Raw genomic sequence first — 27,261 nt, forward strand, 5'->3', positions numbered from 1 at the left:
ATCACACACCTATGAAAGGCTAAGAAATCTAACTCAGCAAAGTCATAAATAGCAAACTACACATCCCAAATCATAAGTTTCAGACAACACACACCATCGAAAGACTAAGAAATCTAGCTCAGAAAAGCCCGAAATAGTAATTTACATACCCCAAATCATAAGTTTCAGACAACAAACATCTACGAAATACTAGAAGACTTAGCTCATAAAAGCCAGAAATAGCAAACTACCCACCCCAAATTGTAGGTTTCAGACAACACACACCTATGATAGAGTAAGTAACCTAGCTCTGAAAAGCCAGAAATAGAAAACTACCCACCCCAAATTGTAGGTTTCAGACAACACACACCTATGAAAGACTAAGAAACCTAGCTCTGAAAAGGCCAAATAGCATCCCAAATCATAGGTTTCAGACAACACTCACCTACAAAAGGCTATGAAACCTAGCTCAGAAAAGCAGGATATTGCAAACTAAAGATCCCAAATCATAGGGTTCAGACAACACACACCTACGAAATACTAAGAAATCTGGCTAAGAAAAGTCGGAAATAGCAAATTACGCACCCCAAATCATAAGTTTCAGACAACACACACCTACGAAATACTAAGAAACCATAGCTGAGAAAAGCCCGAAATAGTAATTTACATACCCCAAATCATAAGTTTCAGACAACACACACCTACGAAATACTAGGAGACCTAGCTCATAAAAGCCGGAAATAGCAAACTACACACCCCAAATTATAAGTTTCAGACAACACACACCAACGAAAGACTAAGAAATCTAGCTCAGAAAACCCCGAAATAGTAATTTACATACCCCAAATCATAAGTTTCAGACAACACACACATACGAAATACTAGGAGACCTAGCTAATAAAAGTCGGAAATAGCAAACTATACACCATAAGTTTTAGGTTTCAGATAGCATATACCTTTGAAAGGGTATGAAACGTAGCTCAGAAAAGTCCAAAATACCAAACTACCCACCCCGAATTGTAGGTTTCAGACAATACACACATATAAAAGGCTATGAAACCTAGCTCAGAAAAGCAGGATGTAGCAAACTAAAGATCCCAAATCATAGGTTTCAGACAACACACACCAACGAAAGACTAAGAAACCTAGCTCAGAAAAGTCCAAAATAGTAAACCACACATCTCAAATCATAAGTTTCAGACAACACACACCTACGAAATACTAAGAAACCTAGCTCAGAAAGGTCCAAAATAGTAAACCGCACATCCCACATTATAGGTTTCAGACAACACACACCTATCCTTCTGCCATCAACCCATCTCCTCCAAAACACTTTTCAGTCATTTCTCGTTAAAAATTTTATTTCAACTCAATCATTTGGGTTTTTCGCTAGCAATTCACCCCCCCCCCCCACTATCACACTATAACTACGCTAAGACATTCCGTCTGCCATCAACCCATCTCCCCCAAAACACTTCAGCCATTTCTAGTTAAAAATTTTATTTCAACTCCTTCATTCGGGTTTTTTCGCAAGCAATTCGGCCCACAGTACAGCACTATAAGTACTCTAAGACACCCCGCTGCCATCACCCCACCACTTGTGTATTATACAGAACACATCGAAGAAGTAAAGCTATCCGTTATTAAAAATTTTTTCTTGCCATCTACATCTCTCTTAGTATCATCTTTTTAGTATACTATAACGTTAGACCCCATTTTAAATTGACAACACTGTTCAAACACCACTTGTGTATTATACAGAACACATCGGTGAGGTAAAGCTAGGTCAACTCACAATGTCATTCTATCATCGTTAACCATTTTCATAGATTGATGTTGTCTCAAATTTATAATAAATTGCCTGAGTTAACAAGCCCTTCGGGGTTACCTTAACTGCTAATCAGTTTAACTCTTTTTTTCTCCACCTTCATATGATCCAATTCATAAATGTTATCCAGCTCTGGTTTTTTCCCTATTATTCAAATAAGATCATTCGTACAGTCCAATTCGCAATTGCTAAACCCCCTTTTTTTTCTCCACCTTCAAACTATCCCATTCGCAAATGCTAAACTCTTTTTTCAGAGCTATGATTGCAATGAATGGTACTTGTTATCAGAAAAAACGTCAATTGCCAAAAAAAAATAAAAAAAAAATAAAACACGCCATGCTGAATGTGCTTCAAAAACCCATCTGGTTGAAAACATGTTTGTTATCGTTAACCATTTCCAAAGATTGATATTGTTCCAAATTTATAATACGAGTAAATATCTCGCTTTTTAAAATGTCCACGTGTAACTCTAGTGTCTCAGGCGTAGGTTTTCTTGTCCTGTTCAAATCTTATACAACCTTGACTATAGTTTCAAAACGTGTTTGGCCACTTTATAGGTTTGCGAGCTTCTTTAAAATGTGCATGTGAAGCTACGCTGCATATTCTTGTGAAATTCCTTGTGCAATTGATATCAATAGCAAAAAAACTGTCTGGTTGTCTTATATCTCGACCATACTCTCAAAACGTTTTGGCCACTTTATAGGTTTGCCAGCTTTTTTAAAATGTCCACGTGATACTGTAGTGCATATTCCTGTGCAATTCCATGTATGGTTGATATCAATAGCAAAAAAAAAACAGTATGATTGTTGTGTTTTCCTTATTATTTCCTTGTGGATAACATTATTTTGTTTTTTATTTGTTTTACTCCGCATCTATTTTATATTGCGGGTCACAAATAAACTTACTTACTTACAAATGCCTCGATAATTACTACACTCGCTTTTATCACCTTTCTTATAAAGTGGCTTAATTAAGGTTTTCCTAAAATCAATTGGTACTTCCCCCTTTTCAAAAATCATATTCATAATCTTCAGTAACTTGTTTCTAACCTCAGAGCCACCATATTTAAGAAACTCATTTAATACCCTATTAGCACCCGGAGCCTTATTATTTTTTAATCCTTTTAGTACTGTCGTTAATTCTTCCTCGCAAAACAAACATTCCTTCACATCCAAGGTATCACAAAATTTTTCATTTTCCTCTATATCTTTACCTGCAACTCTATCTCGATTTAACAAATTCTCCAAATGTTCTACCCACCTCTCTTTAAATTCTTTTCTGATCAATAATTGTGGCCCCATTCTTATCTTTAACTGGACCAAGTCCAAATTAACTCTTCCCTCTCGATGTATTGACATGCCAGTAAAATATTTTACTATTATGCCGTCTAGCTGTATCTTGCAGATCCTCGACGATTTTATCCATGGCCTCCACTTCACACCTCCTTAGTTCATATTTTAATGCTTTCTCCACTCATCTTTACATTCCTTTTGTTTTCATATGTTCTATCACTCAGATGATTCTGGTACAAGTCCTTTCTCCTTTCTATTAAACATAAAGCTTTTTCACTAGTATTCTTAGCTGCAGTCATAGCTTTCTTCCCTACGACACCTTCAGCAACTTCACAAATAATTTTTCTAAAATTACTCCAACCATCTTCTACATTATCAAATTCTAAACTTTCAAGTTTAGTATTCAACTTTTCCTGGAAAGTTTCTCTCAAATTCTCATTCTGGAGTCTACCAGCATCATAACTTCCCGTGAAGTAGTTACCCTTCCGAAATTTGAGCCTTGAACTAACCCTTGACGCAACCAGATGGTGATCTTTACTTTTAACATCAATAACAGCACTCCTGTATACCCTAGTATCCTGTATTGATCCTGCTAGTCTTCGGTTTACTATAACATAATCAATAAGGTTTGCTGTCTTACCATCACGTGAATACCATGTTAATTTATGAGCCATTTTATGACCAAACACCGTGTTGGTTATAACTAGATTGTTATACCTACAAAATTGCAAAAGTCTGTATCCATTACTGTTTTCTTTTCCTACACCTAATTTACTTAGGCTAGGATACCATATATCCCTATTTCTACCGGCCTGGGCGTTAAAATCTCCTAGTAAAAACATCATATTTCTGCTTGGGAGCCTGTCAATTTGCTCCTGTAACTGTAAGTAAAATTCATCTGAGTCACTAGTATCTCCGTCTATCGGTTCTACAAGGGCATATGCTACTATAACTGATACCCTGAACTTTCTAGTCATAAAATGACCAATTAGTATTCTATTATCAATACCTTCCCAGCCTAAACAAGACTTAGCAGCTTCCTTATTCATCATGAGCCCTACTCCCTTTCTATGCACCCCATCCTTTCTGCCTTAGTAAACAAAGTCTAATCAGCTAATTTCAGGCTTCCTACCTCTGGGATCGTTGAACAAAATGGCTGTCTCAAAATTTTGATCGGAATTGTTTGGGGAAATGCTGGGCGTGATGGGGTGGCATTTGCTATCCGATCACTTTTGGCTATTAAAAAGGGCACTGCCTCTCTTCATTTCTAATCGAATGAGCCCTTTTTGAAGTTTCTATGACAACTTCTACTATACGAAGTGCCCTGGTCTAAAACAAGCCAAAGGAAAAATACATTGTGCCATACAAAATTGTATGCCTACATCCGAATAACAAATTCTATGCGCAAACAATAGGCAATTTTTATAACTTAAATACCTTTCCCCTGGGGCTGGGGGGGGGGGGGGTTCATGTTATACCCAAAGGCATATTTATTGGGCCTTTCAATAATGATGAACAAAATGGCTGTCTATAAATTTTCATCGGACGATTTTGGGGAAAAATGGTGGGGGGGGGGGGTGCCTAGTTGCCCTGCAATTTTTGGTAACTTAAAAAGGGGACTAGAACTTTTAATTTCCGTTCAAATGAGCTCTCTTGTGATATTCTAGGACTCCTGGGTCGATACGGTCACTCCTGGAAAAAAAACACGCATCCGTGATCTTTCTTCTGGCAAAAAATACAAAATTCCACATTTTTGCAGATAGGAGCTTGAAACCTATACAGTAATGTTCTCTGATATGCTGAATCTGATAGTGTGATCACTTTACTTTTAGGGGCTGTTTCCCCCTGTCTTTGAAAATCAGGAAAACTTTCTGTGTGTCAACTCTGGAGGCATTGTTATTCGTTCTTTGATCACATTTTTGCAAATTAGGAGCTTGAAACCTATACAGTAGGGAATCTGATGGCGTGAATTTAACTGAGATCACTTGACTTTCGAAAATCCGGAAAATTTTCTCAGGCTCGTCACCTTTGATGGGTAAACCTAGTGAAATGTATATATTTGAAATCAGCATAAAAAGCCAATTGGTATCAAAATACCGTTTTTTGGGGGTTTCGGTTACTATTAAGTCGGGTCGCTCCTTACTTACAGTTCGTTACCACGAACTGTTTGATTACTTAAATAATTATATATGACCTTGAACAGAAAGAGGCACAGAATGTATATATGTGAGAAGTTTGAAATGAAAGGAGAGGAATTAAAGGAGTATTATGACAGGTAATTCTGTCGTGGCTGAAATATAAACACTGTGACTTGTCCAACATTTGCAAAATATGTGCTTGGTCTGTTATGGATACCTATATTACCATAATAGTATCAGATTTGTTGTCAATAAGCACATAAAACCCTTAAATGCCATTTTCGTTGATTAAATTAGAAAAACAAGTTGTTTCAACTGAAAGTAAGGAACAACATTAAAACTTAATACGAGCAGAATTTATTACGTATATGAGTAGTATGCATCGTATGGATTTGCTGGGACGTATACACCTTTTCAAAGAAAGTGAGTACCCCCTCACATGGCCTAATACTTTGCTGGGACATATAGGAATTACCGTGCTATTTGCTTGAAGCTCTACACCTTTTCAAAGAGAGTGAATATCCTCTCACACCTATATTCCCTTGGTACCTTTCCAAGCAAAGTGATCAAACACGTCATAACGTTTTTTTTTCCAAAAACTAGAAATTGTCAAATTGGCGTGATCAAAAAATGGTCTCATTCTAGAAATTCCAGTTTACAGCTAGTTATAATCATGTTTTTTTTGCTATATATATTGAACAAATTGACCATTCTGGGCCAGTTGATAAATAGAAGTTGTAATAAGTCTATAAAAATCGATTTATCGACCCGTTCTAATGGACAATAAAAGAATTATATTGATAAGTAAATATACATTATTTGTGAACTAATATAAGAAATAACTTGGACTAATATAAGAAATTCATGGACTAATATAAGTAATTATTGTAGAGAAAAAAATAGAGGAGGTGTTGGGGGAAGGGGTGCCCACCATTAATATTCTGAATAAACTTCAAATGTAGCTAATAGTTGAAATTGTATTTTTTTTTTCACGTATCGTATTTAAAAATGTGTTTTATGGTATTCCGGTGGCTCATTGTAATGGTATTATAGGGGGGGGGGGTGTGACTGATGCGTCAAAAACTGCACTTTTATGCCTAAATGCATTCATCGCTTAACCGAACTTAATAATTGGGGTTAAAAATAATGCTAGGAGGGGGAATTCAGTTTTGAAGGATGTGTAAAAATGGTACCTATTTAATATCCAGTAAATATCTGGCTTGAAATGCTTCAGATCGTATATTTTTCGCTAGCTTCAAAGCAGATGGCCAGGTATAAAGATATCTGGGTAAAATAGCGTTCGCAACAATTTCTATTTTTAACTCAACAGATAGCAATTATCTTCCGTGTGATATATAATTGAGAAGATCATTGTTTACTCGGCTACTAATTTATAATCAGCTACTTGTACGTACGCGTGTGTATTTACTAAAGGGGGGTAATTATTGAACAAAAAAAGAGGAGATGGGGGAAGGGCCGCCCACCATTAATATTCTGAATAAATTTCAAATTTAGCTAATAGTTGAAATTGTATTTTTTTTTTCATGTATCGTATTTAAAAATGTGTTTTAAGGCATTCCAATACATTTATAGGCTATCTGTGTCTAAATGTTTATTATGTACCCTTACAGAGATATCTCGTTTTCTTTTGTTTTTTTAAGACTATATAATTAAGCAAACTTAATGAGACGATCATCGATTGCTCAGCTAACAATTTATAATCAGCTACTTGTATGGGTGCGTGTCAATTTACTCAAGTTTTTTTTTCTATGTATTTTAGGATGATTTAAGCCTATAAGACTACAAGTTACTTAGTGAATAACTAAAAATTGATTTTTATTTCAAGGACTCTGATATTCAAGCGTCAAGTCAAAAACGACCAAAACTCAATGACACAGAAGAGTTCAATTTTGAAGATATTTTAAGGGAAGGTGGCATACTGTCTCCCGATAATTTGCATATATCGACATTAGACGATTTATTGGTTATGCTAGACAATATTCAAAATCCTCAAGAATTCCATTCTTCCCATGAGGACCCGTTGTATAAAACACTAAAGCCCGTTGGGGGGACTAGCATGAACTTGAGGAGAGATAGTGTAATCCACTATACGCCACGAAAAGTTTATACCGAGCTAGTTGTAAGTTCCACGGTAAGCACTATTTAACTTTTACATTCGGCTCAGAGATGGCGTTCATGTACTAAAGTTAAAAAAAACGGGTCTGCACGCGCCTCTTAGCCTAATCAAATGCAAATTCGTTCAAGGTGTAACAAAACTTAGCATATGAAAAACCCGCCTATGCTTCGTGTATTCTTCAATGGAATAAGGACCTTCTCGTGAAATTTTTTGTCCATATTTCATTTGAAGTCTTAATTTAAGCAAAATTAAATTATCATCGTTTGTTCGGCTAACAATTTATAATCAGCTACTTGTATGCGCGTGTGTGTATTTACTAAAGGGGGTAATTATTGAAGAAAACAAATGGGGGGGGGGGGGCCAAAAAAAAACTTAATCAGATAGTGCCTTAATATTGATACATGACTTTAGTAGGTGGTAAACATCTGACTAGACATGAAATGCTTCATGAGAAGTAGGTTATTGCTTCTTACTGAACTAATGGCAAATATTTTTATAATGTACTTTACTGAAAAGGAATCTGCTTCTAGTCTGATCGTTATTTTTTATGGATGGCTAGATTTGTAGGAAAAAGAGTCAGTTTTTTTTAAATGAGGTATTAAGACAACTATTGAGTTGATTTTTTTTTTACTGGATTTTTTTGCTATTAGTCAAACGTTGCGATATGTGTGAGCGTGTGTGTGTGTGAGTGGGTGTGTGTGTGTGTGTGTGTGTGTGTGTGTGTGTGTGTGTGTGAGTGTGTGTGTGTGTGTGTGTGTGTGTGTGTGTGTGTGTGTGTGTGTGTGTGTGTGAGAGTGTGTGTGTGTGTGTGAGTGTGTGTGTGTGTGTGTGTGTGTGTGTGTGTGTGTGTGTGTGTGTGTGTGTGTGTGTGTGTGTGTGTGTGTGTGTGTGTGTGTGTGTGTGTGTGTGTGTGTGTGTGTGTGTGTGTGTGTGTGTGTGTGTGTGTGTGTGTGTGTGTGTGTGTGTGTGTGTGTGTGTGTGTGTGTGTGTGTGTGTGTGTGTGTGTGTGTGTGTGTGTGTGTGTGTGTGTGTGTGTGTGTGTGTGTGTGTGTGTGTGTGTGTGTGTGTGTGTGTGTGTGTGTGTGTTTGGGTGTTTATTGGTGTGTGTTTGTGTGTGTGTGTTTTTGTGTGAGTTTTTTTGTGTTTTTTTTTTTGGTTGTTTTTTTTAGTTTTTGTTTTTTTGTTTTTTTGTTTGTGTGTTTGTGTTTTTGTGTGTTTGTGTGTGTGTGTGTTTGTGTGTTTGTGTGTGTCTGTGTGTGTGTGTCTGTGTGTCTGTGTGTATGTATGTGTGTATGTGTGTGAGATATTTGTGATGTGATATGTGTGATGTGATATGTGTGATGTGATATGTGTGATGTGATATGTGTGATGTGATATTTTTGATGTGATATGTGTGATGTGATATGTGTTATGTGATATGTGTGATTGATATGTGTGATGTGATATATGTGATGTGATATGTGTGATGTGATATGTATGATGTTATATGTGTTATGTATGATGTGTGATCTGTGTGATATGTGTGATATCTGTGATATGTGTGATATGTAATATGTGTGTATGTGTGTGTGTGTGTCTGTATGTGTGATGTGTGAGGCCTCTCCTCGATTAAAACTAAGAATAAATAAATTATTTTTTTGAACTTAAGAATGCATATTTTATTAAAACTAGTTTGAACAGATCAATTTCGACAAAGGCCTATGCAACTGCTATCAAGAATGCCTCTTTAAACGCATACTAAACTCCTACTTAGTTAAAATCTCTGTGGTCACTGAATCATTTTCTTGTTTTGGGGAGCTAGTCATTACTCACTTAAAATGGGCCATAGAGAGCCAGCTGGTGGAAAAAAAATTGTTAGAACGTCAACTGCTTAGTCGTCAGTTAACCTAGTAGAATTGAAATATGTTTAAAATAGAATTTCGATCGCAAACCAAAAAAAAAAAATGGTTCTTGTGAATAGAAGAATAAATGTATAAAACTTGGTGAGTCCCTTATTTCAATTTTGGGGTATATTCTAAGAAGAATCTCTGGATCTTTTGAGTAATGCGAATATTAAAAGGTTAAAGAATTTTATTTGAAAACATAAAAATATTGCTTTTAGAAGGAACATTCACAGGTCGAATTGGAAATTTAGCATAATGATATCACAGGATATTTCATTGCATTGTTTAACTGAGTATAGCGTCTCACATCTCTTCCATTAAACAGAAGGGAATGTCTATCTTTTTTCTGTGTTTTTACAAGTGTCCTTATCCGTTTTCTTGTATCACTCGAATCGTTGTAAATGTGTAAGGGGGTATTTTCACTGTGTATTTTTCTTTGACTCCTTAAGGGTTGAATGCTCTCTCTAAGATCGCAGAGTGCCTCTTCTTCTTCTTCAGTCAATGGAAATGCTAACCATACATTATCTACATTCTCATCAATAAAACCCTATAAAAAAAATGGTTTGGTCATAGTCTACTCGTTTCAAAGATATCTGATTATGAAACAATGTAATAGATTCATGGTTGGGGATTGTACAGTAGAAGCAACTCCACTCAATAGTAACCTTTTTTTTGGACAAAAATCAAAAGTTATAATGGTCTTTTTTAAATACATTGTTTTTATGTTTTCAGTGAGGTGCTAGTTTTTTTTTATGTATATCAGATTGATCGTGAAGCAATAATTTTTGGCCATTACATGTTATACAAATTTCATATATTTTAAGCCTTTTTTAATTTTTCCTGTTGTAGATCGGGAACCTAGGATAGATGATTTACACTATATCACTCATGATGGGTTTTATGAGGTATGGCGGACGAATGGCAGCATGTATAATTTCTATCGAATATTAAGACGGGAACTGACTCCGAGTGAGAAGGAGGTGTATGCGCTTGATAAGGAGAAGAAGAATACGGAGAATTAATAGTCTTATTTTCAATATATATATATATATATATATATATATATATATATATATATATATATATATATATATATATATATATATATATATATAGATGTAAACATGAATAAACTGATTTAGTCGAGGGAATGAAGCCTTATTCTAGAAGTCCTATTCCTACAAGTTAAGTTAGAATAAAAGAATGAGGTATAATGGTATTGATTTTACTGGGATCGGTAATAACATTTAAAATGAAAAGGCGTGATAGGGGTCTAACTCGTAGCACTGTGCCTGATAGTCCCAACTCTTTACGAAACTATGCCATCTTTCAACTGAAGCAGTAAGATCTATGAGATGCATCTCCTCATCCATGGTTAGTGGTGTTGTTGTAGCCCAGATATCAGTAGGTGTTTTTAATTCCACTATTTGTATTTTCTTCTGTCGTATTTTTTTCTGAGGCTTGAAATGGTAAAATGGGTTTATTTTCCATGTGAAATATCCATTATTTTATAAAGTTAAAAGACCATGTCAATTTTTTTTACCCCCTCAAAATTTAATTTCCCCTCCTAGCATTATATTCACTAAATACTTGCCTTCATCCCCTCGCGCACACACACACACAAACACACACACACATACATACAAACACACACACACGTACACGCTCATACGCACACGCTCACACACACACACACACACACACATGCACACACACGTACATGCTCACACACACATCGCAACGTTTGACTAATAGCAACAAAATACAGTAAAAAGATCAACTCAATAATTGTCTTAATACCTCATTTAAAAAAAAAAACGACTCTTTTTCCTACAAATCTAGCCATCCATAAAAAATAGCGATCAGACTAGAAGCAGATTCCTTTTCAATAAAGTACATTATAAAAATATTTGCCATTATTTCAGTAAGAAGCAATAACCTACTTCTCATGAAGCATTTCATGTCTAGTCAGATGTTTACCACCTACTAAAGTCATGTATCAATATTAAGGCACTATCTGATTAAGGTTTTTTGCCCCCCTCCCCCCATTTTTTTTCTTCAATAATTACCCCCTTTAGTAAACACACACACGCGCATTCAAGTAGCTGATTATAAATTGTTAGCCGAACAAACGATGATCGTTTATATTTGCTTAAATTAAGACTTCAAATGAAATATGGACAAAAAATTTCTCGAGAAGGTCCTTATTCCATTGAAGAATCCACGAAGCAAAGGCGGGTTTTTCATATGCTAAGTTTTGTTACACCTTGAAGGAATTTGCATTTGATTAGGATAAGAGGCGTGTGCTGACCCGGTTTTTTTTAACTTTAGTACATGAACGCCATCTCTGAGTCGAATGTAAAAGTTAAATAGTGCTTACCTTGGAACTTACAGCTAGCTCGGTATAAACTTTTCGTGGCGCATAGTGGATTACGCTATCTCTCCTCAAGTTCATGCTAGTCCCCCCAACGGGCTTTAGTGTTTTATACAACGGGTCCTCATGGGAAGAATGGAATTCTTGAGGATTTTGAATGTTGTCTAGCATAACCAATAAATCGTCTAATGTCGATATATGCAAATTATCAGGAGACGGTATGTCACCTTTCCCTAAAATATCTTCAAAATTGAACTCATCAGCGTCATTGAGTTTTGGTCGTTTTTGACATGACGCTTGAATGTCAGAATCCTGGAAAGAAAAATAAATTTTTAGTTATTCACTAAGTAAATTGTAGCCTTATAGGCTTAAATCATCCTAAAACACATAGAAAAAAAACCTTGAGTAAATTGACACGCACCCATACAAGTAGCTGATTATAAATTGTTAGCCGAGCAATCGATGATCGTCTCATTAAGTTTGCTTAATTGTATAGTCTTAAAAAAATAAAAGAAAACACAAAAAACGAGATATTTCTGTAAAGGTATATAATAAACATTTAGACTCAAATAGCCTATAAGTGTATTGGAATGCCATAAAACACATTTTAAAATACGATACATGAAAAAAAAAATACAATTTTAACTATTAGTTATGTTTAAATTCATTCACAATATTAATAGGGGGGGGGCACCCCTCCCCCCAATTTCTCTTTTTTTCTTCAATAATTACCCCCTTTAGTAAATACACACGCGTACATACGAGAAGCTGATTATACATTACTAGCCGAGTAAACAATGATCTTCTCAATTATATATCACACGGAAGATAATTGCTATCTGTTGAGTTAAAAATAGAAATTGTTGCGAGCGCTATTTTACCCAGATATCTTTACATCTGGCCATCTGCTTGGATGCTAGCGAAATATATACGATCTGAAGCATTTCAAGCCAGATGTTTACTGGGTACTAAATAACTACTATTTTTACACATCCCTCAAAACTGAATTCCCCCTCCTAGCATGATTTAACCCCAATTACTAAGTTCGGTTAAGCTATGAATGCATATATGCATAAAAGTGCAATTTTTGACCAATAAGTCACACACACCCCAACAATGCCACAACAATGAGTTACCGGAATGTCATAAAACACGTTTTTAAATAAGATGCATGAAAAAAACATACAATTTCAACTATTAGCTACATTTGAAGTTTATTCAGAATATCAATAGGGGGGGGGGAACCCCTTCCCCCAACTCCTCTTTTTTTCTCTACAATAATTACTTATATTAGTCCATGAATTTCTTATATTAGTCCACGTTATTTCTTATATTAGTCCACGAATAATGTATACTTACTTATCAATATAATTCTTTTATTGTCCATTAGAACGGGTCGATAAATTGATTCTTATATAAACTTATTATAACTTCTACTTATCAATAGACTCAGAATGATCAATTTTTTTGATATATATAGAAAAAAAACATGATTATAAGTAGCTGTAAACCGGTATTTCTAGAATGAGACCATTCTTTGATTACGCAATTTGATAATTTCTAGTTTTTGGTTAAAAAAAAACACGTTATGACGTGTTTGATCACTTTGCTTGGGAAGGTACCAAGGGAACATAGGTGTGAGAGGATACTCACTCTCTTTGAAAAGGTGTAGAGCTTCAAGCAAATAGCACGGTAATTCCTATATGTCCCAGCAAAGTATAAGGCCCTGTGAGGGGGTACTCACTCTCTTTGAAAGGGTGTATACGTCCCAACAAATAGCATTGTAAATCCTATACGTCCCAGCAAATCCATACGAAGCATACTACTTATGTGGGGGGTTGCTCCTCCTCAACACCTCGCTCTTTACGCTAAAGTTTATTAGTGTTTTTTTTGAAAAGCTTCTTATTGTTCTAATTAAACGAACAGTGGTTCGGGAGTTGCTCTTAAAGAATTGGGAGGGAATTCAAAATTTATCGTAAAGAGCGAGGTGTTGCGGAGGAGCAGTCCCCTCATATACGTAATAATTTCCGTTCGTGTTTTTAGAGTTGCTCCTTGCTTTCAGTTGAGAAAACTTGTTTTTTCTATTTAATTTCTGATCATTTTGTAAGTAATACCAGGATATCTGGCTACACTTCTGCAAATAAGTACCTCCTCCCCACGGATTTAATCTCTAGACAATCCAATCCTGCTGAAAATTTACCCCGGACACTTACCCTGAACATCACCTCGTATGAAATTGCGTTGGCAAAGAGAAAGCATGACGTAGAATGCATTTCATATAGGAATTCTGGCAAATTCCCCTAGTGTGAAGTTTCTTCTGAAAAATTCACCCCCTGGAAATGTCCCTTTCCATGGAAAATTATCCCCGTGGAAAATCCCACCAGCAGAAAATCCCCCTCCCCCCCCCAAAAAAAATGTATACATACTTCCCAATAACAAATACTATACATAAGCAATGTCAGCAATGGGCAAATTTCGTAACTTAAAGACTTTTCCCCTACAAAGGCATAGTTTTTCGGCCTTTCAACTATGCTGAACAGACTGGCTATCTCAAAATTTTGATCGGACGATTTTGAGAAAAAATGGGCGTGGAAGGGGGCCTAGTTGCCCTCTAAGTTTGTGGTTACTTAAAAAGGGCACTGGAACTTTTAATTTCCGTTCCAATGAGCCCCCTCACGATATTCTAGGACAGCTGGGTCGATACGATCACCTATGAGGAAAAAAACAAACAAATAAATACGCATCCGTGATCTTTCTTCTGGCACATTTTCTCTGGCTCGTAACCTTTGATGGGTAAGACTAAACTTAATGAAACTTACATATTTAAAATCAGCATAAAATTTGATTCTTTTGATATATCTACTGGTAACAATACCCCGTTTTTTAGAGTTTCGGTTACTTTTGAGCCGGGTCGCTCCTTACTTGCGGTTTGTTACCACGAACTAATTGAAAATTAATCGTTTTTGAAATACTTACTAATCAATTTTGATTTTAGGCCATACTTCAGTCTATATGGTTTGAAATTAAACAAAAAATATGTTTTTTCGACTGAAATTAAGGAGCAACATTAATAATTCAAACGAACAGAAGTTATTCCGTGCATGAGGGGGTTGATTCCGTTGATTTTGAATTGGCGGTTCCTCCTAAACTCTTTACTCTAAAATGTGTTGTTTCGTCGAGAAACTTTAAGAGCAATTTAATTTTAAGTAAATTCAGTGTCATTCAAAGTGTATTTAATAGGTGTTTCAGATCTAAGACAGTCCTTTTAATGTTAAGGATACTTAATGATCTAAATCGGATCCTTAATGACGATTATTTAAGTAATTATATATGACCTTGGGCAGAAAAAGGCTCAGAATGTCTATATGTTAGAAGTTTGGAATGAAAGGAGAGGGATTAAAGGGGTATGATGACAGGACTGGTAACTCTGTCGTGGCTCAAATATAAACACTGTGTGACTTGTCCAACATTTGCAAAATATGTGCTTGATTTGTTATGGATATCTGTATCACCATAATAGTATCAGGTTTGTTGTCAATAAGCCCATAATACCCTTAAATGCTATTTTCGTTGAAAATTAAACATTTTTGAAATAGTTACTAATTAATTTTGATTTTGGGCATTCATACTTCAATCTATATGGTTTTAAATTAGATATTTTTTTTTCCGACTGAAAGTAAGGAGCAACATTGATAATTCAAACGAACAGAAGTTTTCCCACACATGGGGGAGGGGGGTCCCTCCTGAACTCTTTGCTCTTTACTCTAAAATGTTTCGTTTGTTGAATTGGGAAAGGAAGCTTTTTAGATAAAAGACTGAAGTATAATGAGTGATGAATTGAGGAGGGGATAGTCCCTCTATGTAGAAAATAATTTGTAATTGTTTTAAGTTTCAGCAACCCAATCTCAGCATTAACTTTACTAACTTCTCTTTTGTGCGGCGCTAAAACAACGCGTTCCTTCATTCCGTTGTAATTAGATGACTTTGCGTATGCACTCTGTTCGTTGATGATACTCCTTGTCGCATGTGTTCTAACCAAGCATTTTGTTGTGCATCGTTCTCGTTTGCTATTCGTTGTGATTTTTGCTGTCACTTGTTTTCTAACAGCAGATTTCGTTGTGTATCATTTTTGTTGTTGATGATACTCCTTGTCGCATGTGTTCTAACCGAGCATTTTGTTGTGCATCGTTCTTGTTTGCTATTCGTTGTGATTTTTTGCTGTCACTTGTTTTCTAACAGCAGATTTCGTTGTGTATCATTTTTGTATATGATTCTTTGTAATGCTCGTTGTCGCACGTCTTCTAAGCGCAAATTTTGGTGTGCTTCATTTTTGTTTATCACTACCTCAGACATTTTCCCATGTCTTTTGCTTTACTGTTAGAATTCATTCATCATTTTGCATAATTTTGCATGATGTCACAGATAACCCAAAACTTCTTTTCCAGCTTTGTCCTCAGTAATTATTCCTAATTTAATTACGTTCTTTCTTAGTTCAGTAACAAACAGGTGTGTTCCATTGCAGGTACCCTCTGAAATCTCTAAATTACATATTAACATAACTATCGCGCTATTCTTTGGTTTTACGTCATGGGGTGGCAAATTAGTAATTTCAATTGAAGAAATTTGTGTGTGGATTTATTTCATTTACCCTGTCTAGCCTTTATAGAATCATAACATTTATGAGATCTGTATTCTGCTTGGAGGCTGTTGGCAATGTCAGAATTAATTTTAATTACTTTTTTTAGCGGTGCTAAGATAACGTTTCTCTTCATTCCATCGTAATTTTCCCTATTTTCCAAATGCTTTTCGTTCAATTGATGATACCCATTGTCGCATGTCTTCCAACTGCAGAGTTTGTTGTTTACCATTTTCGTGGTGATTCTTGCTGTTGCTTGTCTTTTAACAGCTGATTCGTTGTGCATCGTCTTCTTTTGATATTTAATTTGTAATTTCTTGTGATGCTCGTTGTTGCATATCTTCTAACCGTATATTTCGTTTTGCTTCATTTTCGTTCATCATTACCTCCATGCCTTTATTTCATGCAGTTGTTTCGATGCCTGCAAAATCTCCATGCAGTTTTTTCCATGCCTGTTGCTTTAGCTGTTCGGATTCATTTGTCATCTTGCATAATTTTACATGACGTCATAGATACCAGAAATGATCCGATCACCCATGAGAAAAAATATTGTGTAATTGTACAGAAAAATTCTATAAGTCATTATTCAGTGATTAATTTTAGTAAAACTGCTTCTAAGTATCGTTTTTAAGCCTAGATTACTAGAGTTTCACAAGGGTATAATCTGGAAATGGCACGGGTGCCTGAATATATCAAAGACGCTGTGTGTACCGAAGTTTTCAAACATTTTTTGTCCCTTTGTTTGATCCTGTGTTTGTTTCTCTTCTATTAGTTTCAGCAGGTTTTGACAGTAGTATGGTATCATATCAACTGTTAGCTCGTTTGTCTTGAAAAGTTGAGGTGATCATTCAGTTACGTTGTTTACTAATACATTTCCTCATATAACTCGGAAATCATGTAAAGAGCGAGTTCCATTTCTTTCGTTGCTACGCGCACATCAGATGCCTGGTCATCTAATGACTAATACCAACACCTCAGTACAAAACTAAGACTCGTGATGCCATCCCAGCTGCACAGACTATTCTCCGTCTCGATTTCTTCAAAGCTTCATTCGTTACCTGCCTCTCATGAAGGTCCAATTGCCTTTAGACCCTTCCTAATGACCTCTTCAAACCCCATTCGGGGGCAACTGGCTTTTGTGTGACATTAAACGGATGGTCAGAAAGAACAATGCCTATCAATATACCAGATCCTTCATATGTAAAACATACCCTATTTGTCTCAACCTTTCTTTCATCGTAGCTTATTATAGGTTTTATTATTTCAGCTTATTCTCATTTTGTCTAATACCAGGGGAGTATGCATCGCTCGTCCCTGGTACTGGTAGCGACCATGTCCCTGGTACGCCTGATGTCATGATATCATGAATTCATTCGAAATTCCCATTAAAAATAGTGACCCATTCATTACCTGATTTTGGAGGCATAAAATTATTGTCCTGTTGATATAACCGTTGTAACTATCACTATTAAGACTCAAAATAATAGTTCTGTGGGGAGCGCTCAATGCTTTCTTCTATACAATAGTCAAAGCCGCGCCAAAATAAAATTCGGCAGCGGCGGATGCAATTATGTTCGGAGACGGCGCCGCCGAACTCAGAAAATTTTTTTGGCGGCGCGCCGTCAATTGATCGGCGCTTGTTCTATTTCTAGAAATTTTTTTTGGCTTGTTTTTTAAAAGTTTCGAAAACTAAATTGGTATCAGTTCTTTTCGGGATTTTTTCTAAGCAAGAGTTCTTCGGGTCCATAATTCCTTTTCAGCTTCATTACAATGACCGAACCTCGGACAAAAAGACAAGTCTACAAACCAATGTTAGAATATTAGAAGCTACAGTGATGACAGTGGTCAAATATGGCTCTTAAGCATGGGCGCTCCGAAAAGCGGATGAAGACTTACTAAAGGTTTTCCAGAGAAATTGCCTACGGATTGTTCTGGGTACCCGGCTGACTGACCGTATTTCAAACAGTAGACTGTACGAAAAATGTGGTTCAACCCCGCTTTCTAGGGCTATAATGAAAGAAAGGTTGAGATGGCTAGGGCACGTACTGCAGACAAAGGATGATAGCTTGCCGAAGATCGTCCTTTTCGGCCAACTGTCTAGGGCTAAACGGAAAGCAGGTCGTCCGCGTCTGGGGTGGGAGGATGTCATAAAGAAAGGTTTAAAGGAAATGGGAACATCCTGGGAGGATGGAAAGAGGGAGGCTTTGAATAGATTGGGATGGAAGAGGAGCATGCTTAGCTGTGTTGGCCTCAGGTGCCTGGTGTTGTGGTGAGTTGTTAGTAGGTAGTAGTAGTAGCAGTAGTAAAATATAAAGCTTAAATTAAAAACAGATTTAGTTGCGCCATATCTGGTACAAGAAACCTCAAGGGAATCTGATGTGTGCGTCTTGCTCCATCCGTTTGGATTTCCTGGACTTGCAACATGTATTCCACTACTTTAACTACCCTATACCTTTTTTGCAAGTCCATGAGGTCTCTTCCCTTTATTACAACTTCCAGAAAAAAAAATGTTTATGGTCTCTTTACCATTGTTTTTCCTTCAATGGCATTGCAACGACAACTAAAGGTAAATGTAAAGAAAACGGCATTAGATTTTACAGTTCCTATTGGCAGTGCTGATCTTAGTTGCATGGCCCTTCAGCCAGGAAGTGCTATGGAGGGCTAGGGGCCAGCCATCCTTTGCTTTAGCACACTCTTCCTGTTTACCTTCCTCAGATTGCTTGAGGTACCCATTTAGAGCTGGGTCAACTGTGGCTAAGCATACAGAATCATGCCACTGACCCGACGTGTTCCAAACCAAATAACTAGTTACACCGGGTTTCCTCGGGATTACCCTGTTCTCATGGGCAAACAATTCAAGTCTAGCGTGCTAACCACTCGGTTAGGATGGCTCAAAATTGTGCTAAACCACCTTTTTGCATTTCAGAGCTCCAATGAAAAGAAGTAAGAATTACCAATATCTCGACTTCAGAGCTCTCCAAAAGTTGTTCAAGACAAGTACAATTTATATTTCTTCGAGCATCGAAAACTAGCTGCCAGATTTTATAATCAGACCTTATGAAAGTTAATAATAGTTAAAGAGTTAATAAAACAGCTAATTTCTAGTGAAGTAAATACAGAAATACGTAATTAAAACACATAAAAATTACCGAAGGTAAATAGCAAGATATAATCCCTACAAATTTTCCACCATATTATAATAAATTGTGTAGTCTACAGAAAATATAGAAGATCTTAATTCAGACCTTCGAGCTTTACGATTAAAACGAGTATTATATCCACAGTAGTGGTAATAAAAAGCAACAGCTTTTTATTTATTTTTTATTTTTTTTTACGATTAGCAGAGTAGGCTGTAGTTTTCAGAAACTGTCAAGAGCTACGGCTGATTAATACTGGAACTCTGTGATTATAATACGCAATATATGTTTTCACTATCATTACTGCTCCGGCAATCCACAGTAGTGGTAATAAAAAGCAACAGCGGTGAAAATAAGAAAAAAGATAACAAACAAGATAATTTTAAGTTATGCCCTGAGGGCATATAAGAACGATGTTGGCACAATGTACTATTTATTCCTTTAGAGCAGGGCAATTCATCTGGAAGGGGTCGTCGTAGAAACTTCAAAAAGGGCTCATTCGACTGGAAATTGAGACTTCTAGTGCCCTTTCTACTAGTCGAAAATGATTGGAGGGCCACTATCCCCCCCCCCCGGCCCATCCGTTCCCCAAACACATCCAATCAAAATTTTGAGATAGCCATTTTGTTCAGTGTAGTTGATTTTCAAATAGAAAATACGTTTTTAAGGAGGACACTCCCCCACAGCCCTCAGGGCAAGGGTTTTAGTTATGCTCTGGGGGCATATAAGGTTTTTATAGAAGGTGTTGTCGTAGAAACTTCAAAACAGGCTCATTCGATTGGAAATTCGAAGGGCTAGTACCCTTTTTAATAGTCGAAAGTGATTGGAGGGCAACTAGCCCCCCCCCCCACGCCCATCAGTCACCCAAACACATCCCAAAAAAATTTTGAGATAGACATTTTGTTCAGCGTAGTTGATTTCCAGATAGAAAAGGTGTTTTTGAGGAGGACACTCCCCCACAACCCTCAGGGCAAGGGTTTTAAGTTATGCCCTGGGGGTATATGAGGCTTTTATAGAAGGCGTTGTCGTAGAAATTTCAAAAAAGGCCCATTCGATTGGAAATTCCAAGGGCTAGTACGGTTTTAATAGTCGAAAGTGATTGGAGGGTAACTTTCCCCACAATCCTCAGGGCAAGGGTTGTAAATTATGCCCTGGGGGCATATAAAGTATTTATTGAAAGTGTTGTTGTAGAAACTTCAAAAGGGTTCATTCAATTGGAAATTGAAAGGGCTAGTGCCTTTTTTAAAAGTTGAAAGTGATTGGATAGCGACTAACGCCCCTCTCACGCCCACCATTTTCTCAAACACATCGAAATAAAATTTTGAAATATCCATTTTGTTCAAAGTAGTTGAAAGTTCTGAAAATTTTTGTCTTTTAGGATGATAATCTTCTCAGAGCCCTCAGTGCAAGGTTTGTGAGTTATTCCCTAGGAGCATATAAAGTTTTTATTGAAAGCGGTGTCGTAGAAACTTCAAAAGGGCTCATTCAATTGGAAGTTGAAAGAGCCAGTGCCTTTTAGTTGAAAGTGATTGGATAGCGACTAATGCCCTCTCACGCCCACCATTTTCTAAAACACATCCAATCAAAATTTTGAGATATCTATTTTGTTTAACGTAGTTGAACGTTCTGGAAGTTAGGTCTCTTAGGAAGATAACCATCTCAGAGCCCTCAGTGCAAGGGTTCTAAGTTATGCCCTGGGGGCATGTAAGGTTTATAGAGAAAGTTGTTGTATAATTCATAGGCAGCGCGATAGCGCTGCCTAAGTAAAGAACGGGGACACTCGAGAACGAGACAAGAAATGGGGTCAAAGTAAAAAGGTGGAAACTCTCCCACAACCGTCAGAGCAAGGGTTTTATGTTATGCCCGCGGAGTATAAAAGAACGAAGTTAGCCCAATGCAATATTTATTAATTTTTTCCTTTAGAGCAGGGCACTTCTTGTCGAAGAAGTTGTCTTAGAAGCTTCGAAAAGCGCTCATTCAATTGGAAATTAGAGTGGCTTGTGCCCTTTTTAATATTCGAAAGTGATTGGAAGGCGACTAACGCCCCTTCCACGCCCACCATTTTTCGAAACATATCTAATAAAAATTTTTAGATAGCCATTTTGTTCAGCGTAGTTGATTTCCAGATAGAAATTATGTTCTTGAGGACAATTCCCCACAGCCCTTAGGGCAAGGGTTGTAAGTCCTGCCCTGGGGTATATAAGGTTTTTTGTATAGAAGGTGTTGTCGTAGAAACTTTAAAAAAGGCTCATTCGATTGGAAATTCAAAGGGCTGGTGCCCTTTTCAATAGTCGAAAGTGATTAGAGGGCAACTAATCCGCCTCACGCCCACCTTTTCCCCAAACACATCTAATCAAAACACATAGCCATTTTATTCAACGTAGTTTTAAGTTCTGGAAATTAGGTCTTTGAGAATGACACCCCCCCCCACATCCCTCAGGGCAAGGGTTGTAAATTATGCCCTGGGGTTGTATAAGGTTTTTATTGAAAGCGTAGAAACTGCAAAAGGGCTCATTCAATTGGAAATTGAAAGGGCTAGTGCCTTTTTTTAATAGTTGAAAGCGATTAGGTGAGCGACTAACGCCCCTCTCACGCCCACCATTTTCCCAAACGCATCCAAAAAAGATTTTGAGATAGCCATTTTGTTCTATGCAGTTCAAAGTTCAGGAAATTATACCTTTGAGCAGGACACTCCCCCCTCAGTCTGCATCGATCGAATCAGCATCGATAAATAAATGAAACCCAAAACGAACAGAACTTACAATAAATAACCGAGTCAAACTCAAAACGAGCAGAAATTAACATAAGTTAGGCGCAAAACCCCTATGCCTTCCCAAGGCCAGAACAAAATTTGCACTTTACTGAAAAAATACAAATGAATGTGCAGTGTCAGTTTAATATACATAGCCTATACTGATATTTAGTAATCAAAAGGTTAATATTATTTGATTTATTTAAGTTATAAAAGTAAAAACATTTATATTTTTTTCAATAAAGTGCAAATTTTGTTCTGGCCTTGGGAAAGCATAGGGGTTTTGCGCCCAACTTATGTTAATTTCTGCTAGTTTTGAGTATGACTCAGTTATTTATTGTAATTTGTGGTAGTTTCACGCTTGGTATATTGTTTGATTTTATTTTTGCTCATTTTTTGTTTAATGAAGTTATTTTGTGGAAAAAGTTTGTTTAATTAATTAAACAAAAAAGAACAATTTTTACAACTGGAAGTAAGTAGCGACATCAAAACTTAAAGCGACATAAATTATTATGTATATGATTGGGTTCGCCCCCTAGTCATTACCTCGCTCTTTGCGCTAAAGTTTTTTTTTGTACTTTAATCGGAGCTATTGATTCTAATTAACGGTCTTTGTGATTAAGGGGTCATTATTAAAGAATTGGAACAAATTTTGAACTTTAGCGTAAAGAGGGAGGAATTGACTAGGGGGCGAACCCCCTAATATACGTAATAAAAACATACGAATATAAAAGTCCGTTACATAAGTTACGTCAGAACAAAATTTCGAGAAAGCCATTTAGCCAAAAAAAAATAAAATTAATATGCAAATTTTATTTTAATTATTCATGTACAGTGAGCCAAAATCAAAGCTGCATTGATTCAAAAACGTTTAGAAATTAAATTAAAAACACAATTTTTTTTACTGAAAGTAAGGAGCAACATTAAAACTTAAAACAAACAGAAATTATTCCGTATATGAAAGGGGCTGTCCCTCCTCAACGCCTCGCTCTTTACGCAAAACTTTGACTCTGTCTCACAACTTTATTTTTTAAAACAATAAAAACCTTTAGTGTAAAGAGTGAGGCTTTCAGAAGGGGACAGTCCCTTTCATATACGGAATAATTTCTGTTCGTTTCAAATTTTAATGTCGCTCCTTACTTTTAGTTAAAAAAAAACTTGTTTTTTTTTATTTAATAACTTAAAGACCTTTCCCCTGGGGGCTGGGGCTATGGGAGGAAGAGGTCATGTTATATCCAAAGGCATGGTTATTAGGTCTTTCAACTATAATGAACAAAATGGCTATCTCAAAATTTTGATCGGACGATTTTGGGAAAAGGGGCAGGGGAGGGGTCCTAGTTGCCCTCCAATCTTTTTATGGTCACTTAAAAAGGGAGCTAGAACCTTTAATTTCCGCTCGAATGATCCCTCTCACGATGTTCTAGGTCCAATGGGTCGATACGATCACCACGGAAAGAAAAAATAAACACGCATCTGTCATCTTTCTTCTGGCAATAAAAAAAAAAAGAAAATTCAGCATTTTTACAGATAGTTGCTTCAAACCTCTACAGTAGGGTTCTCTGATACGCTGATTCTGATGATGTGAATTTTATTAAGATTCTATGACTTTTAGGGTGTATTTTCCCCCTTTTTTGAAAATCAGGCAAATTTTCTCAGGCTCGTAACTTTTGATGGGTAAAACTAAACCTAACGAAATTTATATGTTTGAACTCAGCATAATAATCTGATTCTTTGATATATCTATGAGTATCAAATTCCCTTTTAAAGAGTGTTGGTTACTATTGAGCCGGGTCGCTCTTTACTTACAGTTCGTTACCACGAACTGTTTGATATTACGACTATTGATGTTTGATGATCGCTTACATCGCATCAAGCTAAAGCGAAACACGATTTTAAGTTCCCAATCCGTCTGTGGAATCATCAATAGATTAATTTCGAAATAGTGGAGGTGGCACACCGTGACAGTAGAGGAGGGGGTGTTACTCGTGACAGAACCACGTGGTTCTGTCAGCATTTTTAATGCTGACGGGGCTCCTAATAAGGGCATAGCCTCCCTAGGGAGAATGATTACGTAATGGGGTCAATGACCTCTTTTTCCAAGGTCGATGTATTTGTTGTTTCTATGCGTAATAACTCCGGGGTGAAGGTTGCACATGTGCATTGAATTCTAACGGGAACAATGTTATTGATCTTGGACTTTTGGGGGAAGTGAAGTTCCGTGAACTTGTTTGCGTAATAAAAGTGTGTAAGCAACAACAACAACGACATTGACATTCGCTGAGAGCGTGCACTTACAACAACAACAACATCGACCGTGGAACACCTGTGCTGTCGACCTCAATTCACCTATCGTGAATCAATAATTCCCCTTAGAAACAACAAATTAATTTCCCTTTCTTGACAGATCAATCAATCAATGACATCATCTGTCAGACTTTAAAAATTTTCGCCTAGAAACATTTCTCCAGGAATAGATCCAAATCATTAATGTCTTTGCCTCGGGAACAACTCTTTTGGTCGAACTCCAAAAGATATTAATAACCAAAGGCCATGGAAACAATTAGGCAAGAAACATCTTAGCGATGAATTGTTTTAGCGCGCGAAAAGGTTTCTTATTAATTTGAAATGCGTTAGCGCAGAGATGCCAATAACAAAGGAACACGCTGAATTTGCGTTTAGGGATTATTTGGGCGAAACCGTTTTAGACAGGCTATGGAACTATTTCGGCGAAACAGATAGAGACATTTTAAAAGAAGATTTTTGAAGAGATTTTGGAAGAGGTTTTGAGTGTGGTCGTTATAATACACAAGTTTCATTTGAACAGTGTTGTGAGGTCCTCTAACCCAACCCCAAAGGGTTCCAATCCTCCTACCCCAACCCCGAAGGAAGCCCCCGGTCCTCAAAGGCCCCCAAGCTCCCAAAGGCCCACCGGCGCCCCCAAAGGCCCACCCAGACCTCCAAAGGCCCTCCCCCGGCCCCCCAAAGGCCCATCGAGCTCCCAAAGGACCAACGGGGTCCCAAAGGCCCTCCACCGGTCCCCAAATGTCCCCCAGGCCCCCAACTGCCCCTCCGGACCCCCAAAGGCCCTCCCTGTGCCCCAAAGGCCCTCCCTGTGCCCCAAAGGCCCTCCCCCGGCCTCCAAAGGCCCCCCCGACCCGAGAAGCGCTGCCGGGATGCGCCGTGGGCCAGGAAAGCGCCGCAGGATGCGCCGCAGGGATGAACCGAGGGTCAGGGAAGAACCGCAGGGGAGGCGCCGCAGGGAGGCACAGCAGGAAAGTACTACTGGATGTGCCGCAGGGATGCGCCGCAACAAAAAAAGTAAACTAAAAAGTAAAAATTTCGAAATGTTATCCCCCAAACGCCCTCCTCAGACCCCCAAAGGCCCTCCCCCGGTCCCCAAAGGTCCCCCCGAGCTCCCAAAAAACCACCGGCCCTCAAGGGACCCACAGACCCTCAAAGGCTCTCCCCGAGCACCCGTCTTTCGTTGATGTGTGTTGTCTGAAACCTATGATTTGGGATGTGTAGTTTGCTACTTCAGGCTTTTCTGAGCTAAGGTTTCCTAGTATTTCCTAGGTGTGTGGTGTCTGAAACCTATGATTTGGGATGGTTAATTTGCTATTTCAGGCTTTTATGAGCTAGGTTTCTTAGCCTTTCGTTGGTGTGTGTTGACTGAAACTTATGATTTGGGATATTTAGTTTGCTATTTTTGACTTTTCTGAGTTGGATTTCTTATTCTTTCATAGGTGTGTGTTGTCTGAAACCTATGATTTGGGATGTGTATTTTGATATTTTAGACTTTTCTGAGATTGATTTATTAGCCTTTCATATGTATGAGTTGTCAAAAAATTATGATTTGGGATGTATAGTTTGCTATTTCAGGCTTTTCTGAGCTAAGGTTTTCTAGTATTTCGTTGGTGATTGTTGTCTGAAACCAATAGTTTGGGATGAGTAGTTTGCTATTTTTGACTTTTCTGAGCTAGGTTTCTTAGTCTTTCGTTGGTGTGTGTTGACTGAAACCGATGATGTGGGATATGTAGTTTGCTATTTTTGACTTGTCTGAGTTGGATTTCTTAGTCTTTCTTAGGTGTGTGTTGTCTGAAACATATGATTTGGGATGGGTGGATTGCTACTTTTGACCTTTCTGAGCTGGATTTCTTAGCCTTTCATAGGTGTTTGTTGTCTGAAACCTATAGTTTGGGATGACTAGTTTGCTATTTTTGACTTTTCTGAGCTAGGTTTCTTAGCCGTTCATAGGTGAGTGTTGTCTGAAACCTATGATTTGGGATATGCAATTTGCTATTTCCGACTTTTCATAACCGGATTTCTTAGTCTTTCGTAGGTGTGTGGTGTCTGAAACCTATGATTTGGGATGTGTGGGTTGCTATTTTTTTTACTTTTCTGAGCTGGATTTCTTAGCCATTCGTAGGTGTGTGTTGACTGAAACCCATGATTTGGGATGGTTAATTTGCTATTTTTGACTTTTCTGAGCTAGATTTCTTAGCCTATCATATGTGTGTCCTTTCAGAAAATTATGATTTGGGAGGTGTAGTTTGCTTTTTGGACTTTTCAGAGCTAGGATTCTTAGTCACTCATAGGTGTTTGTTGTCTGAAACTTCGAGTTTGGGATGAGTAGTTGGCTATTTCAGACTTTTCTGATCTAATGTTTCTTATTATTTCGTAGGTGAATGCTGTCTTAAACTTATGATTTGGGATATGTAAATTACTATTTCGGGCTTTTCTGAGTTTGATTTCTTAGTCTTTCATAGGTGTGTAGTGTCTGAAACCTATGATTTGGGGTGTGTAGGTTGCTATTTTCGACTTTTCTGAGCTAGGTTTCTTAGCCTTTAATAGGTATGTGTTGTCAGAACATTTTGATTTGGGAGGTGTAGTTTGCTATTTCAGGCTTTTATGAGCTAAGGTTTTCTAGTATTTCTTAGGTTAATGTTGTCTGAAAAAAATAGTTTGGGATGAGTAGTTTTATCTTTTTTAATTTTATTATATAGGTTTATTAGACTGTATTTTTTGTGTGTTGAATGAAACCGATTATTTGGTATATGTATTTTTCTATTTTTGACTTTTATGAGCTGGATTTCTTAGTCTTTCAT

The 27,261-nt window shown here is 37.2% G+C and overlaps 1 protein-coding gene across 5 annotated transcripts in view; it reads left to right on the forward strand.

Moving 5' to 3' along the window:
* Positions 1 to 27,261, forward strand: part of LOC148942486 (methionine synthase reductase-like) — a 166,197-nt gene that overhangs the window by 41,900 nt on the left and 97,036 nt on the right. The window contains exon 1 of one of the 5 annotated variants that reach the window (XM_089102488.1): positions 7,270 to 7,389. The exons of 3 other annotated variants lie outside the window; for them this stretch is intronic. In XM_089102488.1, coding sequence (XP_088958614.1) covers positions 7,315 to 7,389 — 75 coding nt within the window. In that variant the 5' untranslated portion in view covers positions 7,270 to 7,314. Of the gene's footprint in view, positions 1 to 7,269; positions 7,390 to 27,261 lie in introns of those variants that run through there. One more of the 5 variants, XM_089102486.1, reaches the window with a different exon arrangement.

Source organism: Artemia sp. Qi Xiang Cuo, chromosome 16, assembly GCF_049724085.1.
Source record: "Artemia sp. Qi Xiang Cuo chromosome 16, ASM4972408v1, whole genome shotgun sequence".
NCBI classification, from domain to species: Eukaryota; Metazoa; Arthropoda; class Branchiopoda; order Anostraca; family Artemiidae; genus Artemia; species Artemia sp. Qi Xiang Cuo.